Raw genomic sequence first — 18,843 nt, 5'->3', positions numbered from 1 at the left:
GGCAGGATGTACTGGGAATTCAAGGAGGAAAGGCTCGGATGAGAGGTGCAGGGAAAGGTGGGCAGGGGTGGGGAAGCGGCAGCAGCAAGAGCCCAGAATGGCGGTGGATTCTGCTGCTGATCTGGGAGAGAGTTGTGGATGGCACTTCAGAGCAAGAAACAGCTGTTAAAGGTGCTGGTGAGCTTTGAGCAGGAGAAGCAGTGGTACTCTCACATCAAGTCAGTAGCCTTAAGTTGGTTGAAGGAGTTCCGTCCTTCACTATTCTCATGGTGAAATAGATTTCATCACGGTCAGAAGATAAAACTGTCCTTCTGCTTGCAGTGTTGCTCATTCTATTTGTGAATGGTGCTACCCACACACCTGCAGCTGCCTCAAGTGGCAGAGGCATTGAAACAGATGGAAGGAGGCTCAGCTAACATCTACCCCTTTGCCTACATACAGGTTTTCTGTCAGTACACATTCTCCAGCCTCACAGGTAGGTCAGATGCAAGGCGAATCTAGCTTTTATCCAATTTATTCAAAGCAATCTCCATCTGCCATGGGCCTTTCCTGTCGCCAGGCAATGTGGTTGTGACAAACACACTGAGTGTATTTGCGCTCCAGTTTTAGGCTCTATATTTGGATATGTGATACCAGAAAAGCTTTCTGTGATTAACTCTGTTGACTGATACCAAGAGTAACTACAGCCGCGACACGCAGCAGTTGAGGTGTGTCACCAGGGCTGGGTATTGCTATGTCCAAAAAGGGTCTGGGAGAGGCAATTTTGAAAATGAATGTGAAAACAAGGAAAGCAGAGCAATAAAATGTTAAAACCAGTGGTCTGTTGATGAGACAGTCTAGTTTGCAGTACTGCCTTTCATGCACAATGTGGAACAAAATCCAGGACTTAGGATAAAAGTGATGTTTGAAACTCTGGGATACATTATCCTAGATGACATCTACTGTGTGGATGCTCTCCAAAGGCAGGAAAGATCTTCATGGGAAGTAATGTTGTGTGGGGTGTGGGAATGGATTGGATGGCATTTCAAGGTCCCTTTTAGCTCCACTTCTTCTACCAGAGCCTGCAGGTGCCCTGTGTGAGCCTAGCACTGCCAAGGCAGGGCTTGTCCATCCACTCCTTTGCTGAGAGCAGCTCTCCTGAAAGATCTCCAGCTTGCAAGTCAGTGCCCATGGTAAGGTTTGGAAGGGAGTAGTGAAGGATATAGCAAAAGGTTCAAAAAAGACGCTGCCCAAAAAAGCATGTCTCTAGGACAGATCTTCAAGATGCTTTTGCCTTAAAGCAACACCTTAGTGCCGTAGCTGCTTTATCCTGATTTTTCTTCCATCTAGACAGGTCCAAATTCAGGTTTGTATGAGAGGGAGAAAGCACTGAAGAACCAAAGGTGTGTGCCCTAATTCTATCTTTTTGTTCCTTTAGACTGGTTGTCAGGCATGGTCAAGCAGTAGAGTGAACCCTTTCTGTTCCTCTTACAGCAGCATGCAAGTTCATGCCATTCACTCTTTGCTAGCTACTGCCCTTCTCTGGGACCCAGCCTGGCCTCACCACTCACTGAGCTCCGTGTGAACATCTGCCTTTTGTGATACACTACCCTCTTTTACAAACTACCCTTTGCTTAAAGCTTTTGGTGGAGCAGGAGGTCGTAGTCAGGCCCATGGCCATGCTGGGGAATGCAACGTGGGGTACAGTTCCTTGGGAGCAGGTCTGATTTGTGTAGTGAGGTGTCACATCTCCAGCCATGCTGAGCATGGTCCTGGCCACGGTGCTCCTCAGCTCCTCACCAGTTGAGAGCTTTGTCTGACATGTATTTGCAAACATCCCCCAGATAAAGGCATGCTAATAAATGCTTCCCTACTTGATTTGGAAGCATCATCCCTGCAAGAAGAGGATTAGGGTTTTGTATCTATGGCATCTAACTGAAGTGTCTTTGCACCTGGCCTTTTGGGGCATGCAAGTGTTTCTGCAGAAGGTCCTCTCTGCCTGTTTCAAAGGGACCTGCTGGTCCTCATCTGCCCATGCTGTCTGCACCTCTGTTTCGATGTAGAAGGTAAACAGAGAGTGAGGCATTCACACTGTGTGCAACCAGCAGCCCTTGGTACCGGGTGAGGGAAGTTATCTCACCGAAACAGATAAAGGGAAAGGGTAGCTTTGTACGGTGCAGGCCAGGCCTCTACTGACTCCCATCCGTGACGTAGGCTGTGCCTCCAGCTAAAAGTCCCTTCTGCCCTGGCTGCCTGCCCCAGAGCCAGCTTGTGGAGGCTTGCGTGCACTGAGGACCTGCCTAGCGAGCAACCAGCACCATGTCTGTCACCATATGCCAGTCCATGGGCTTTGTGGTATCAGCCTTAGGAGTAGGAGGAATCATTGCATCGACATGCATGGATCAGTGGAGCACCCAGGACCTGTACAACAACCCGGTGACGGCGGTGTTCAACTACCAGGGCCTGTGGCGCACGTGTGTCCGTGAGAGCTCAGGCTTCACTGAGTGCCGTGGTTACTTCACCATCCTGGGGCTGCCAGGTAGGACTTGTTTGTGCAGAGAACATCTGCCTCACATCGTGGTTGCCTGTTGCTGTGGTTGAGTGGTGGGTGATATTCAGAGCAGAGAGGGGATCCCAGGTTTCAGCCTAAAGGGACTTGGGTTGATGGCTCTGTTTGGAAGACAGGTCCTTCGGAGGCACCTCAACTCCCGTGGCCAGGCTGGGTTTTAGGAAGGCTTTTTACAGCTCACTGCAGCTTAGGTGTTGGAGCAATGCACTGGGGCTGACTTGGATAGCACTCACATCCAGATGAACAGTGCACAAGGCTTCCCACCAGAAACACTAATGTCCTTGGGACTGGAGAATGCCCTTCTGAAAGAGCTGTATCGCAATTTAACTCACTGTCTTCCTGTGTGGGCTAACATCACCAGGTTGGATTTCTCACTAATTCTTCTTCAGTTACAGTTAACTGTATTCCTTCCGTGGGTATCATTCTCATCCCATTTGTGCCCAGAGAATCCAGGACCATGAGCAGTTAGGTTATGACAGGACTGTCAGGATTTCCTTCTCACCCCAATATACCAAAGAAAGGGGCACTTGGGCTGTTCTATCCACCTGCTCTGTGCTTTGACATGTTAAGAATGAAGGGAAGAAGCCAGTTATGTCAGCAGATACTGCAGAAGATCTACAAAATTGTATTTCCAAAGTAGGAACAAGCACCATGCACAAAAATGGCTTTGTTCATATGATGTCTAACCAGACATCACCACATAATCCATCTCTGGATCCTTCTTCCCAACCAATTCCTGCCTGGAATCACCTGCATGGATGCTCAGGACCTTCAGGTGCCGAGGGCTGTGCCCCTCCCAAATGTTTTCCTAAATGTTGGGATTTCCATTGAACTGTTTGCTTGTAGAGTCCACAGAGCTACTGGGTAAATCACTGCATGGAATTTGCTGGGTTTGTTGTAGTCACTGACAGGAAGGAATTCTAAAAGCCCAGTGAATAAAGAACAAATTTCAAATACAATGGTGGGTGAGATCCTGAAGTTGCAGTAAAAACCTTCAGTGCTGTTGGGGAATTATTCTTGCTTTCCTCACCAGTGTGTAGTATGTAAATATTTATGGGCTTTTGTTCCAATGAACTGGTTTCTGCAACCACTGCTGGCTGCACTGCCCTACAAAATGAGGTGGTTTTTTCCTTTCTTTTTAATAAGCAGGGCTAGCTCTTTTTTCTGAAGTCCATGCTCTCCCCCCTTTCCCCTCCTGTTATATATCACCTGACACCGCCAGTCTCTGGAGAAGCTGGTGCAAAAATAAGCTCTATGCTGCTGGGCTCCATCCACTGCATTCATCTGCTCTTATGGGCACCTCGTCCCTCTCTCCACCAGCAAAGGACAGCTGTATCCCAGCCAGACGGGGACAAAAAATGATGCTAAAGATCAAATTTGCTAAGAAATTATTTAAGAGGATTGTCAAGTTGTTTATTTTAACCATGCTGTACCTTGATCTCCATTAAACGCCCCTTGCTAACCTCACCGTAGTTAATGGTTTGTCAGCATTTCCATTATAAACCCCTATTTATTATTCTGACAATGGCAATTTATATTGGGAACAATAGTGCTGGAGTGAATAAAAATAATAGGACTCCAGCAGAGCAACGAGGTGACCTGAGTACATCGATGAAGTTTTGGTTTCTGAAGAATTCTTTTTTTCAATCCCTCCCTCCCATAGCAAAGATTAAACTTGCCTTGCCCGTCATCCATCTTCAATTTAGTTGGGGAATTTTAATTTCAAATAGATTGAGGAAAAATCAAGATAATAGATGAAAATGAGAAATAACACGGGTGCATGATGGCTCTTTGCCTTTGCTGCCTGGCTATAAAGAGTCAGTCTCTGGTGAAAAATGTCGCTTGAGATCTAAGCCTGTTTGTTCTGATTTTGCTTTTATTTATTTATTTATTTATTTATTTATTTATTTATTTATTTATTTATTTTTGCTGCCTGCTTTGGTGTGTGGGCAGTCCTTACTGTGGTTGTCTGGAGGACATGATGTGAATTAGATCATGAAGTCGTAGAGAAATAGTAGTAGCAGAGCGCTGGTGAAGCTGATTATTTCACCTATTGCAGAAGTCACATTTTCTGCAAAAAGAAGAGTTTTTTTCAGTTACAGGTCTGTTAAGACTGTATATAATAGACAATAATAGACTTACAGGTCTATTAAGCAACAGTAATCTGGTCAGTAATATCCCTCTCGTCTGCCCCGCTCTCTTTTTTCCAGACCTGTTCAGCTAGAGCTGTTTGGCCATTTCTGAAAGGGCGTTTTGTTCTTGAGGCAAAGCCCCTTCTGACCTCCCAGGATATCTCTTGACTCTGGAACAAATGGCCGTTGACTTAAAAAATAAGACTATTTTAGTTTTTCCAAAAGCAAACTTTGAGTTCGAGAGCGCCCCATTAAACTTCTGTAGCTGGTAATCTCTGTGACCACGTATGCTTTCATGTTGGGATTTCTGAATCTTTTCAAAGTTCATTTGGACTTGTTATAAACTCTATGCTATCAAGGGGCTTTTTGTGTCTTGGATTTGTTTCTAATTAATGACATTTTGGTAAGGTTTTCTTTTAGAATGTAGGCAATCAACACACATTTTTTGACATAGCCCTTGCAAAAACCTTGCTCTATGTCTTTTTTAATTCTTTGGAGATTGCTTTCTGCTGGACAGTCGTTTGGATGGGGACTGCTAAGTGCTGTGTCACAGTTCTCCAAAGTCAACAGCCATGGCAAAGTCCCTCCAAAGCTCTACTTGCTGCTTTAAATTCTTCAGCCCAATTGGCTTATCTCCACTTTTTGAAATATCTGCCAGCAACCATCCTAACCAGCTTCACACACAGAGAAGTTTAGGTGTCCCCTTTCCTCGTTGATCTTCAGGAAGGCCAGTCAGCCCTTCTGCCATAGACAGGTGGGTCACGTACTTTTGGAGGCTGTGGTCACCAGAAAAGTGGCAGGACAGAAAGAAAAGGGTGGGTTTTCTTTGTTTCATTCTGAACAAGCTGGAACTGACTGGCAGGGTGTGAGCTATATTTGCAAATTTTAAAGTAAATATGAGCTGTAGGTGATTTTTAGGGGAGAGGCAGTGATAACATTCAGGAGTTGCAATGGGCCCAGTGAACGCTTTTGAGATAATCCAGGGCTGACGCCTGGGTAGATAAAGCAAGAATGAGCTGAAGAGGGGAGTGGTCAAAAAGTAGCCTTAATTTCCTAGTTTGGTATCCTTCTGTGAGCGTCCCCACATTCCGAGTGGGGAAAAAAACACGTTTCTAATTTCTTGATGGGAAGCTTGGTCTTTGCAAGAGAAATTCTCTCCATCGTGTCCCTTCCTCAGACACTGCTCATCATCACTACGCAGCCAGCCCTCTGACCCAAGCATTAAGCCAACTTGCTGGAAACTGAAAAATAGCTCATACTCTCAGAAATATGGCCTGGATTTTGGGTGGTGCTGTGTGGAGCCAGGAGTTGGATTCCATGATCCTTGCGAGTCCCTTCCAAATTAGGATGTTCTGTGCTTCTATGACCTTAAGGAGGTCCGTGCTCTGAGTCTTTCACCTTTCAACCACTGGCCATAGACATCTATCGAGAGTGGCTGGAGGTGTATATCAGGTTGTGGTAAAGACACTGAGACGTGCTCTACAGCTTCCTGTCACCTAACCATTCCTCAGGCTGTGCACTGAGCCAACAGTTCAGATAAAACCATCAGCTTATAGAATTACAGAACAGCTTAGATTTGAAGGAAAACTTAAAGCCTCTTGAATTCCAACCCCTGCCGTGGGCTGGCTGCCCTCCACCAGGTCAGGCTGTCCAGAGACCCATCCAACCTGGCCTTGAGCACCTTCAGGGATGGGACAACCATAACTTTTCTGAGCACCTTGTTCCAGTTCTCACCTGTCATTGGGCTGGGTGCTGGAAAATGGAAAATGGCACTATGAGTTTCTTGCAAAGGGAATTTTTCTCCTGTCACGAACGGCTCAGAAACAAGCACATTGCATTTGGGGAAAATAAGCCAGGAAAACAGGTTTATGGCTTTTTTGTCCATAATTTTGCTACAAATAACCACTAAGGAAAGTACTTGTGAGAGCATTGTGTCCCTGGTCTTTAGGAGCACAGTGTTAATCAGAGCATGAGAAATGGCAAGCAGCTAACATTGGGCTGGCTGGATAGCAACTTAGGCAATGCGCTTAGCAATGAGCAAATAGAAACCTCTCCAAAAAGCAAAAATCCTTCAAACACAGCAGTGTCTGGAGTGTTGAGCATGGCTGGGCATTCATTTGTTACTCAGCTCAAGGCTGCAGCGCAACCTTTGTTTCTGAAGATGCTTGTTCAGCTCCGTTTTCTGAAGGAGAACATGCAAGAATCTGAGAGAAAATGCATAATCCTGTTCTGGTTAGAACTCTTCAGAGCCATGATTCGATTTGGGCCCTTAAAATCAGAGGCACATAGGGTTCATCCAGGCATTTTTGCACAACTAGAGGCTATTGGGGATAGTCCTGTGGTGCTCCACTGTTCCAAGTAATTTTGAAGGCCCTGAGTGGTGGTGATGATGATGATGATGAGAAATAGCATTCCCCCATTTGCTGGAGAAAACTGCATCCCCAAGGGAGGGTTAGTGAGCCAGCACTGTCTGGTGGCAGACCCCGAGGAGAGGACACAAATAGGGACAATCTGATGGACTGTGTGGAATGGGAGATGGGGCCTGGGGATGTGTAATGGTGGGGAGAAGGAGAGAATTTTCTTGTTGGCTCAAAATGCCACTCCAGCTGCACGCAACTGAAACCAGCAGAAAGGGTCAGAGGAAGGAGTGGTTGCTCCCCTCCCGGCAAAGCAAACACAGGGACGTGGTGTGCAGGAAGGCCATTCCACCAAGGAACTGGAGCTTTCCTTTGGAAAAATGTCTTGGAAATATTATTGGTTCCTTTGCATTTTCTCCACTTTTTTTACCCCATCCAAAGCTTATCTTTAGCTGTGACCAGCCCTTCAGGCCTGAAGCCCTAAAAGCTGTTGTATACAAATACTGCAGGTTGACAACAACCTTGAGGGCAGGAGTTATGCCCAAGAGGGATGTTAGTCCTTGGGACATGGTTTGAAGCATGGAAAAAGAGCAATGTGGGCTCGAGGTGGAAAGATGAAGGCATGTCCTGGGACACGAAGGAGAAGAGAAATCCTTCAGACCTGCTGGGGAGCAGAGGGAATGGGTTCACAGTCCCTTTAGATTGATGCTCAGGAATGGGGACAGCAGGATGAAAAGGCATCTCCTTCCCATCCCCACCTGCCACAAGCTGGGGTGGTGAGTTGGCTACACTGCTTGTTTTAGCCCTCATCGTCCTTCTGGCTTCCAGCTGCTCCCAGCCTGATTTTTTGTAATGAGTTAATCCATACAAGGTGTGTCTTTGAATGTGCCCTCTCCTTTGATGAGAAAGAGCATCTCCTACCATCCCTGGTTTTTGAGTGCTCATTTCTACGTTTTTCATTCCTGCTATCATTTTTGCTGGTAACTTCTGACCTTTAGGCATGATGGATAAAGCTCTTCCCCTGTTATAAATTTGCTGAATTCAGTAGAAATTACTAAATTCAAATAAGATTTCTGGGAGAAATGACATCTTTTTCCTGACTCAAGAGAGCTTTGGTGGCTGTGATTTAGAGCTCTGTGTGGGATGTGAAATGAGTTTTGGCTGCTACAGGAGGAGCTTCCAGAGAGAGCGTTCCTGTCTGCTGTCCAGCCCTCTGAATGTTCCCAAAAGCAAAAGAAGTGTCTTGGTCGTCATTCTCCAGAAGGCAGAAGCAATAGCCAATGTGTAATTACTTTAGTATAGCTCAGCTATCCACAGAAATCAGCTTCTTCTCCCTTCCTTGAGGCTTTCATTCAGCTCCATACTCTGGCAGTTGTATTGATGGTGTCTATGGCATGGTGTGCTGTAGACCCGGATAAAGGAGAAATGTGTTTCTAGGCTGGGGCTGAAGTAAATCTCTCAGAGCAAAGTTTTGGATGAGAAGGGATGAATGTGAAGTTCGAAGGGTCTTTGTACCTCACTGCGCTCCACTGATACCTCGGAGTCTGATATCTCACTATTACTATGGAGACGTTCTAGAGCCCTGAGCCCAGCACTTCTCCACTGTGTGAAAAGAGAGTCATTTTCTAGTTCTTCCATCCCCCGCCCCATTTTCCAGGACTACTGCTCTAGGTTATGTAGACAAGCACCTTCCCTGTATTCTTCCTTCATCTTTTCCCCATCTGGATTTCAATGGGGTTGAGTGATGAGTGCTGAGGACGTGGATGAGAGGAGATGAATGCAGGAGCTTTGCTGGGTCGCTTGGGGTTCTTGACTGGGTGTTGTGGGCAGCACTTGAGGTGACGCCAGTGATGCTCACAGAGGCTGCAAGGAGCAACGACATCTCTGTTCCCTGGGTTAAGCCAGTAGCCTCATGTCCTCCCACTGAGCTCACTGCCAATGTCCCTGTCTACCACTGTGCATGGATAATAAGCCATAGAGCAGTCCCTATCTCGTCCCAATGGCAAATTTACCACTCTACTGCCAAAGCAAAGAGCCAAGAAGGAGGCAGCCAGGGCTATGGGCGCTGAGCTCTCCCAGCAGTGCTCTCCTTTCCTCTTCCCCTCTCAGTGTGCTCACACCATTCCAAGCACTCAGCAAGAGCCCAAGAGGCATTGGAGGGCTTTGGTGGGGCACAACTCATGCTCCAAGTGCATTTCCCAACACTTGACCGAGCGTGGCTGCTTAGCCAGGGAAGGACAAGCACTTCTAAAGGACAAAGTCTCCTATCTCAGGCCCTGCCAGCACAAACCGACTCTGTGAGAGTGAAACTGGACTATCTTGCAAAAACACTTTAAGCAAACACACCGCTCAATGGAAAGCATCTGATAAGGGCTGCTGCACTTCTGGCGGTGCGGGCAGGAGGACCTCGGTGCTCCCATTAGGTCTTCGGCTTCGCTGGGGCTGTCTCACTCCTCTCACCGGGGGAGACGCCATGTCCACGACCCTCTGCCAAGTGATGGGGTTCCTTGTCTCGTCGCTGGGTGTTGTAGGGTGCATCATGTCCACTGCCATGGATATGTGGAGCACGCAGGACTTGTACGACAACCCGGTGACGGCCGTCTTCCAATATCAGGGACTGTGGAGGAGCTGCGTGCGGCAGAGCTCTGGCTTTACAGAATGCCGGCCGTATTTCACCATTCTTGGGCTGCCAGGTAGGGCAAAAATGCACCAGGTTGAACCCAGGAGCTGTTCTGCACCCACAAATAGAACAGCTACCTTAAAGCACTTTGCAAGGAATAAAATTTCTGGGCTACTCAGTGTAGAAGCATAAAAATATGGGAGTATTTGCTACTGAAATAATAGCTTTGCTCGGTGCAGGTTACAACTCGGAGTGTGATCTCTGGATGAGTGCCATGGGGTTTGGCTGTTACTGATGTAAAGATACTTAGACCTGTGGATATTCTGTCCCCTTGAATTGAAGCGGAAGGAAAGCGGCTGTGTGCATTTCTTGTGTTGTTGTCAGAATAATGTGTTCTACCAAAACCAATCGAAGTATTTTTTTCAATAACAAAATCACAGAAGAAATCTGCCTCTGGGTAGAGCAGGAAGGGCAAGGAGCGGAGAGGTGTGTTCAGATTTTACATTGACTTTTATAGTAGGTTGTAGAAGGGTACTACTTTCTGTGTTGCTTCCTATTTCCTCAGTGTCATGTAAAAAAAGGAGCTGTTTTCCTATCCCACTGCCCTTTGAGGGTATCCTGTGCTCCTGAGCTGGTTTTCTGCCATGGCAGCAGCCAGCTTGGTTTGCCATGCCTTCTCATGACCTTCTGCACCTGTACCCTGCCAGCGAGCAATGAATGCAGATCTGAGAGTGGTTTTCACTCTTGGTGCAAGTAAGCACCATTTTATGTAGGCCTTTTGCATCTACTGAGTGGTTTAAAAGAAAACACGGTGCAGGCTCTCAGCCCCATATCCTCATGGCAGACCTGCTCAATTGTTTTGTTGAAGACCAGGGCACTGAAGGTGGTTGTCCATATTCTAGTTTTCTTTTTTCTTTTCTTTTTTTTTTTTTTAAGTTCTACAGCAATAAGAAAATGTGTATGATGGTCACAGGCATTTCCTATTGTGCAATAGAGCTATTTCTTTTATTATCTTTCTGCGTCTATTTAGTTGATGAGAACCTTAAAACACAAATAAGGAATGGCTCAGGTTGAACTTGGTTAACTTAAAAATCTCATTTTTGCCCTGTGTTTCAATATTCCATTGAACCAGTCATAAACTTACTTTTCTGTCTTTGTGTTCTGCATTAGTGATCATTGATATTAGATCTGTTGATCTTAAAGTGCTTTTCACCTCTCCTACTCACAACAACACTGGGAGAAGAGATAGCTCTCCATTCCCACTTGGGGCTGAAAAACATATATTCCAAATTGCACATTTACTTCAGTCAGCAGGCTTGGGTTGATACTATTTTCTATGCATGCTTTCTCTTTGTGTGGAAATTGTGCAAAAATAAGCAATCATATTTGTCCAGGCATCGTGCACAGTTGTTCCATCTCATGCAAAATACATATGTAAAGAGGGGCAGGTCATTTGCTTGGTTCTAACTACAGGGCAGTATGTTAACTCGTGCTCCTGGTGCAAATTTTTTCCTTAGACTCTTATTTTGTTTGTCTGAGCCCTTCCACTCCTTCCTTCTATCGGAGGTCACTGCCCTTTGAAAGCAGCTCTGCTTGGAGGACTTCTGATGGCTGCCAGAATCCACTTGAAATTACTGTGCTCTCATTACGAAAGGCCCTCACTTTTGGTCCCATGATTCAGGTGAAGGGGTTTTAATGCCACAGCAGAGTTGAGAGCACCCTCTTTTCCTTCCCATCCCTTCAGCAGAGATGATGTACACATCAGCCTTGTGGAACCGTCGTTTTACATTGAGGAGACACTACCAATTGCTTTGCACTGACTTGTGCCCCTGCTGTGTCCCTCTCTCCTTCCTTTTTACATCTGCAGATTGCCCATTTTCAATTGCAATCCATCACACTTGGTCTATGGTGCTCCAGAAGTCCTGTCTCTGCAGGATGTGCTTGACCTGCCCATTCTGACCTTCCAGGCTCACTCAAAGCACTGGGAACATCTCTATTGGGAGCCCATGATATCTGTGAGGTCTTGGCTTAAGATCACCTCCTCTTTAAGGGTTCAGACTGCCGTAGTGATGGTAGGTAGAGACCGTAAGGTCTGCTGGAAACACCCCAGGAGCATAAGACTGTCTTAGGGACAGATCCTGAGAGCTACAATGACCTTCCATCAGGATCCATTGTGTCTACTCTGCTTTATCAGCTTCTACCAGCTGTCCTGAAACCACAGCAATTGGAGACAAATTTAAGAGACTGTAAAGACAAATGAGTATTGTGATTTTCTTCTCTTTACGGCTTTCTGTTCTGCATCAGGTGCTGCACGAATACCTTTTGAGGGCTGATAAGGCATATCCGCCAGCTTCTTGTTCTCCAATGAATAATAACTAGTGAGCTCACACCTGGGGGCTGATGAATGGGAGATTGAAAACCCCAGGCTCGTTAGCACTCGTTATCAGCAGATAAGGGCAAATTGAGTCATAAGAGCAGCAGCCCCAGTGGGACTGCTGGATGGGAAAAAGGTAATGTAGTTCCAGTTAATGGTTGGTTCTCCATTCGTTTTGGCACCAGCATGGTTTTGCTCAGGCTCCTCCATAAGCAGGGAGGCACTGCAGCGCCCACCTTGGCATCCTAGATAGAGTTTATAAACATTTCCCTTCTCCATCCTTTTATAAGGCCAATAGTCTGCTCCCTGCTCTCCTGCTCCAGCTGGAGAATGTGATATGGTACACCTGGGTGCTACTGTCCTCCTGTCCAGCCCAGTAAAAGGGGTGATAGCCAAAGCATTGTAGCTATCCCTTGATCTACATGCAGTGTTTCTCAGGGTGATTTTTTTCTTCTCTTGTGCCATCTATTTTATTGTGAAGGAGGAAAACCTGGATCTCTACTTTACAGGGTAGTTGAAAATACCACAGAGAGCTGGGTGAAGCTCTTCACTGCTTGGGGAAAATGTGCTTTCTCAGTCAGTTCAGTTATGAAACAGTTCCTGCTTTTTAAAAAGGGTCAACTAAGCAACAATACAGCAATAGTGTGACATACGTTACGGGTGCAGCAGAGATGCACTTCAATGCAGCGACAGGCAAAACAAACAAATCCTTACATATTAAAACAATAAGGTTTCTATTCCACTTTGAAATGCAGGGAGAAACTTGTGACTTTTCCAACAATACGGTTTGAGGCTCCTTCAGTGTTTAAACAAAGGGCCTGATACAATTCTGCAATGTTAAATATCCATTCTCACACCAAGAATTAATAGGAATGTCAGCATCACTGTAGCAGGGCTCTGTTATGATAGGACAAGGGAAAAATGGTTTCAAACTAAAAGAGGGGAGGTGTAGATTGGATATAAAGAAGAAGACTTTTACAATAAGGGTGGTGAGGCACTGATAAAGGTTGCTCAGAGGGGTGGTGGATGCCCCAACCCTGGAGACACCCAAGGTAAGGCTATTGGTGCTCTGAGCACCTGATGTAGGTGTCCCTGTTCATTGCAGGGGAGCTGGACTAGATGGCTTTTAAGTCATCCAACTCTAATGATCTTATGATCTTAAGATAACTTAGGTTTTCTTTTTTTAAAAAAATAAAAGGCCTCTTTTCCATGGGATAAACTCAGCTTTCAGAAAGTTGGAGTATGTTAATGTGATTTTTATTCCTTTAACATTTTTGTTTTTATTTAAAAATAGTCTTTAAAAGCCTTCCAGTCTCCAACGAGTCTCACTTCACTTGTTCATCATGGCTCTCGTTGATTTGTTTTGCAGCAATGTTTCAGGCTGTGAGGGCCCTTATGATCGTGGGAATTGTCCTGGGCATCCTTGGCCTCTTTGTGTGCATTTTTGCTATGAAGTGCATCCGAATTGGCACCATGGAGGATTCTGCAAAAGCCAATATGACTCTGACCTCTGGCATCATGTTTATTATTGCTGGTGAGTGAGTTGTGTCTTCCATATACAAAACATAGTGCCTGAAATTGAGGACTGAGCAAGGCTTCACGCCTCTCTGGTTACGTGCCTTTCTGCTGGTATGAGTTGGAATTTTGTAGTGTAAAGTTTTATTCTTACTTCTGGAATGTGAAAAGTGCAGAAATTGTTGCAGAAATGCAAACACGCTGTGTGTCTCAAAGAACCAAGTTGTGTGCTATGTGAGTCTCAGACCACCTTTCTGCTCAACCCCAGGTCTGTGTGCCATCACTGGAGTGTCTGTGTTTGCAAACATGCTGGTCACAAACTTCTGGATGTCCACAACCAACATGTACCAGGGAATGCAGAATGTCCAGAATAGGTAGGTGTTCATTTAGCTCAGGATTGAGCCAAAGGAAAAACAAACACTGGGTGCTGCTTAGTCTGGTCCCAGGACATGGAAGGTTCAATGAGCGTCTGCATTCAAGATAAGGGTAACTTGTCCAAGAAAAGTAACTGGGATGTCTGCAATTATGCAGCTCAAGAAGGGATTGGGGATCCCATGAAGGATCGCTCTGCAGGTGGGATTGTGTTCATGGGAACTTCTGCAGGGCCAGAAGAGAGAGAATTTTCAGTGTATTTCAGAAGAAATAGCCTGGAGCACTGTCACAGCACTAATCAGACACATTGCTGTTTTGTAGGTACACCTTTGGCTCAGCCCTCTTTGTTGGCTGGGTGGCGGGCGGCTTGGCCCTCGTAGGAGGAATCATGATGTGCCTTGCTTGCAAAGGAATGATTCCAGAAGAATCCCGGTAAGTCTGGCTGTGGTGGATACAGGGAGGTGCTATGTGAAGCCTTGGATGTCAGGATAGCAGGTGACCATCACATCATAAGACAGGTCTAGGCATAATGCCCTCATTGCAAATGTTATTGTGATGATACATCTGCTTGCCTTGTGTAATGGGACACAAGTGGCCATTTCTCTTCCTTAACTGCATGACTTGAAAACAAAAAGAGAGTAGGAGAGATTGCCCTTAACATCCAATAAACCATTCTAGCACTAGTAATGTGCTGGCCAAGTTGGCCCTACTAACTGCAGCTTTGATTGCAGATGGTGTAACAGATCACCATAAAGTAAAGACTGCATCAGCTGAGCTATGATTTACTTCATGCAGGGCTTTGGACACCTGCACAGTTGGCAGCAAGTCATTCACTCAGATGAGGATTTACTCAAGAAAATATAAGTTTATGAGAACATATGAAAGAGAGCCTTACAGCACATCGTAGAACCATAGAATCACAAGGTTGGAAAGGACCTACAAGATCATCCAGTCCAACCATCCATGGACGGTTGGCTCTGGGCACCGAGCGATGACACACTATGAAGTTGCCTGAAATCCATCAGCAAATGGGAACAGAAGGTGCAATACTGGGTAGTCAGAGGGCCTTCAGTGGCTAATGCCATCTTTCCTGTCTTTCAGTTACAAGGCGGTGTCCTACAACGCGTCAGGACGGAACATCTCCTACAGAACAGGACCGTACAAAGCTGGCTCAGGGTACGAGCCTGACACGAAGACTAGGAAGGGTCCAGGGTATGAAGAAGCTCCTCGGAGCGAGGATGCAGGACGCTCGTACCCTTCAAAATACGACTACGTCTAGCAGACTTCCTAAGCTTGAGATGTGCTGCGTTTTATAGAACGTTTTTCACTTTAGACACAAAAAGTATACGCAAATAAGGCAGACTGTAAATAGGGTTTTGTTTTCTATTGTTTTTCCCCTCCTCAAAAATGGTACCCTTTTATTCTTCTGCCTGTTGGCATAGCCATCATGAGGAGAGCTGTAACAAAAGTAATGTCTTTTTCTGTTCTTGAAATACAACTGTTTCCTCATGTTTTACATATAAACTCTGGCAGTCAGGACCAGGATTCTGCCTTGTGTCATCTACTATTTCTACTAATAGGTTTAAATTCTTATTATTGATGACCCTGATAGAGTTTGTAGTCCAAACACAGTCACTTGGATGCCTGTGGCTAAAAAGTACATAATGATGTTGCATACAAAAAAGCCTTAAGAAATCAGGAAGTTGAATCACACGCATTATGAAAAGCAGAAATTAAGTTATGGAAGTCTTATGTATTATTTTGTTGTGTATTGTAAGAAAACTCAGCTGTGTCCCTTTGGCTACAGCCAGTGCATGCAGAACCAGCAGCCATGGCATTTTCCTCTCTGGCAGTGTTTCTAGTCAGACTCACCTTTATTTTGCTGGTGGTACTACAGTGCTGATCTGCTGTGATATTTAATCTGATTTATGTTACTTAGACATTTGCTGTTTCCCGTGATACCAAAGTGTATTTATTTCTTCTGATCTCATTGGGGAATATATATAATCCATTGTTATTCCTATGCTAGATATTTGATACAATAGCTGAAAACCTCTGTGTGCAACCAGAGTTCCTGCAGATGTCATCATTAATGAAACCAGGAGAATTTCTCATTTAGAATTAATTAGAGTTACAATTGAGCAGGAATCCCAGGGAGCATTAGATGTGAAACTCTGCACTAACATCTTTCTTGTGTTATTTCTTCTCCAAATGATGTGAAGATTAAGTCCTTAGTGAGATGCTGCCTCTTCTAGCCAACCTGCAAGAGGGGATGTTTATTGGAAGGGGTCAGAAGAAGAGAGACCAGAGCTCTAGGAAAACATCTTGGAGCAAAGGGCACTGAGAGATAAGTTAGGGAAAAACAGGTGTCTGAATCCTCAAAAGTAGACCTTCTGATAGACTTCTGCAACTTCTGCTCTTGTCCCACTTGTTACAACAGTAAGTTGCCAGAATTTGCTGGCAGATTTGATTTGGGTTGCTCACATTCTGAAGGCATCACAGATAGAGCTGACATTCCCTCAGTGTATGACCTCTGCTAGGTCTCCCGCTCCAGCAAGCATCTCCCGTGGCTTGTGGGACAGCAGAGTGGGCTGTCCTGCTCCACACCATTACTCCTGGTGAGCACAGTCCATACCCATCAGCTCTCCATCACTGCATGGAGTCATCTTCAGCACAGATCCAGGAGGAGGGGAGTCTGAATCTCAAGCAGCTCAGCAAGAGGGGGAGGGAGTGACACGGGCAGCATGACCAGTGTGTGGAGAGATAGGAAGAGCTTCTACCCAACAAGGAGGTCCTGGCCACAACAGAACCCCAGCAGGACTCTGGTCCCTGCTGCTACCTGGGTAAATAACTGCCCCTGCTGGTGTTGGTGTTGACTCCTATTTAGAGCAGAGCATTTGTTTTATGGATATGTTTTGAAAGGAGATCGATTCAGTTGTGCAGACGTAAATCCTGTCCTCATTAAAAATACTTACTCTTTTAAGTGGATTTTTCCCTTTTTCACATTGTAGACTTAGCTTTTTTTTTGCCTTTTATTTGCATGCTGGATTTTTTGTCTTGTTTTGTTGGTTACTTTTTTTTTTTTTTTTTACTTGAATATTAAAAATAGAAAATGCCTTTATGACCTCAAATTGCTGTTTTCATTTTGTCATGAACAAAAGCTGGCAGCTTTGCTGCTCAGCTAAACTTGTACTACGTAGGATAGTTGGTCAACATCTGCCCAACTTCAAGGGAGTAATTAAACACTTGTAAATACCTCATTGTTCATAGGAGGCCAAAAAAATGGTTGGTATGCTCTCACTTATGCCAGCTTCTACTGGAAAGGGGCTGAAAAGCACAAGAATGTTTAATTTAGATAGGAGACGCTTAAGTGGTGGTTAGGTGGAGGTACATAAGGTAATGAAAAATGCAGAATAACCAGGGGAAGAAAAAAAATACTTTTTTCACTAAAGGAAAGAAAGGCACGCGTGCAAAATTACAAGGATGCAACTTTGAAAGTTAGATTTTATTTTTATGCAATGCAGATACTCTGGCAAAGGCGCCGAGCTGACTATCTCTCAGCCTCACTTAGATGTGATCAAGCACACAGATGACAAGATTGCAGGTAGGTGCACTGTATGGAGTCACAGAGAGCTGAGACACAGCTGGTTCCTCTGATTCCCGCCCTCAGTAGATGTCTAATCTTTCAGCACCAGTTTTCATTTCCTTACCCTGGCTGAAAACAGTATCAAAAATGTTAATGCAGTGAACTCCGCTGGATAAATCAAATCCTGAAGATGAGACTCGTGTACCCGTGTGCCTGTTTGTTAAGGAGCAGCACCCAATATGATGGAAGCTCCCTCTCAGTCCTGAGCTGGCCAGGAGGGACCTGGTTTCTTGGTGGGTACCACCATGAGTGGTGATCTTTGTGCATTGAGGGAGAACCAGCACCCATAGCCACGGAGCTGCCTCTGCTCAGCAGAAATCCCTCAGGGTTTTGGCGCCTTGGGAGGTGGACCCTAATATCTCCTTCCGAGCTGATCTGTCTCCTGGAAGCACTGTGGCTGAAGCTATCTGCTAAGGGAAAGCTCTCGGTGTTTGGTGAGGACAAAGTTCCAGTTTCCCACCAAACTGACTGGCTAAATCCATATATATTTGTATATATGCTGAACATTTTCTATTCGTGGGCTTTGAGAATAAAGAGACATTGAAAAACCCTCGAGAATGACCCCTCTCCAATGTCATCTGTGTGTAAAAGGATGCAAAATCCTCCTCCAAGTGCTCAGCTCTATGGGAATTGTTGAGTCATGGCCTGACCCACTGATTGAGCACCCAGGGAAAGGAGCCGGTCATCCCTGGGAGCACAGGTGAAGGCAATTCAGCTGTGTGACTGGAAGGGGTGGAGCCTGGCTGCACCTCTCTCAGACCTCATTTAAGGGCTGATTGCCATTGGGAAGGGTCTCTCTCTGTAGATTCCTCCTTGGTGAAGCTCTCCCCTGTGAGCTGAGATCTTCAGTGATGGGTGAGCGATCTTTTTTTCCTTTGCTTGTAGCAACTTTCTGTAACTGCTGTTATATCTCTTGTATTATCTGTCCATTGTGTTGATCTAATTGTTGCACCGACTCGTGGTGCTGAGAACACACCACGTGGGGGTTGAATGGCCAGTCCAGAGGCAGCCTGTGGCCACCCACCTGAAGCTCATCTGTAGAGCAGGAGGACGCTTTCCCCTCAAGGATGTGAATTTAGGCTGTGAGACACAGTAGCAGGTGCAAAACTGAGCAGCACTCTGCTCTTGTCCTCCCAGAAGCAACGGAGAGGTTTGCTCTGCAAGAGCCTTTGGGTGAGTAAAGCCTAGTGATAACTGGAACCCAACTCCTCTATATCTTTCTCTCTGACAAATTATCACAGGGTTGTAGAATCATTAAGATTAGAAAAGGCCTCTCAGA

General features: G+C 45.5%; 1 protein-coding gene across 1 annotated transcript; it reads left to right on the top strand.

The window, feature by feature from the left end:
- The first annotated feature begins 9,321 nt into the window (after positions 1-9,321).
- Positions 9,322-18,125, top strand: CLDN18 (claudin 18). Its single transcript, XM_052686043.1, has 5 exons — positions 9,322-9,730; positions 13,401-13,565; positions 13,815-13,920; positions 14,240-14,350; positions 15,020-18,125. The coding sequence occupies exons 1-5, from the start codon at positions 9,511-9,513 to the stop codon at positions 15,195-15,197; spliced, it is 780 nt and encodes a 259-aa protein (XP_052542003.1). The 5' UTR covers positions 9,322-9,510; the 3' UTR covers positions 15,198-18,125.
- The last annotated feature ends 718 nt before the right edge of the window (positions 18,126-18,843 follow it).

Source organism: Tympanuchus pallidicinctus, unplaced genomic scaffold (genome assembly GCF_026119805.1).
Source record: "Tympanuchus pallidicinctus isolate F22 unplaced genomic scaffold, pur_lepc_1.0 scaffold22, whole genome shotgun sequence".
Taxonomy (NCBI): Eukaryota; Metazoa; Chordata; class Aves; order Galliformes; family Phasianidae; genus Tympanuchus; species Tympanuchus pallidicinctus.
The sequence above is the reverse complement of the archived record's forward strand: the minus strand, read 5'-3'. Positions and strand labels throughout refer to the sequence as shown.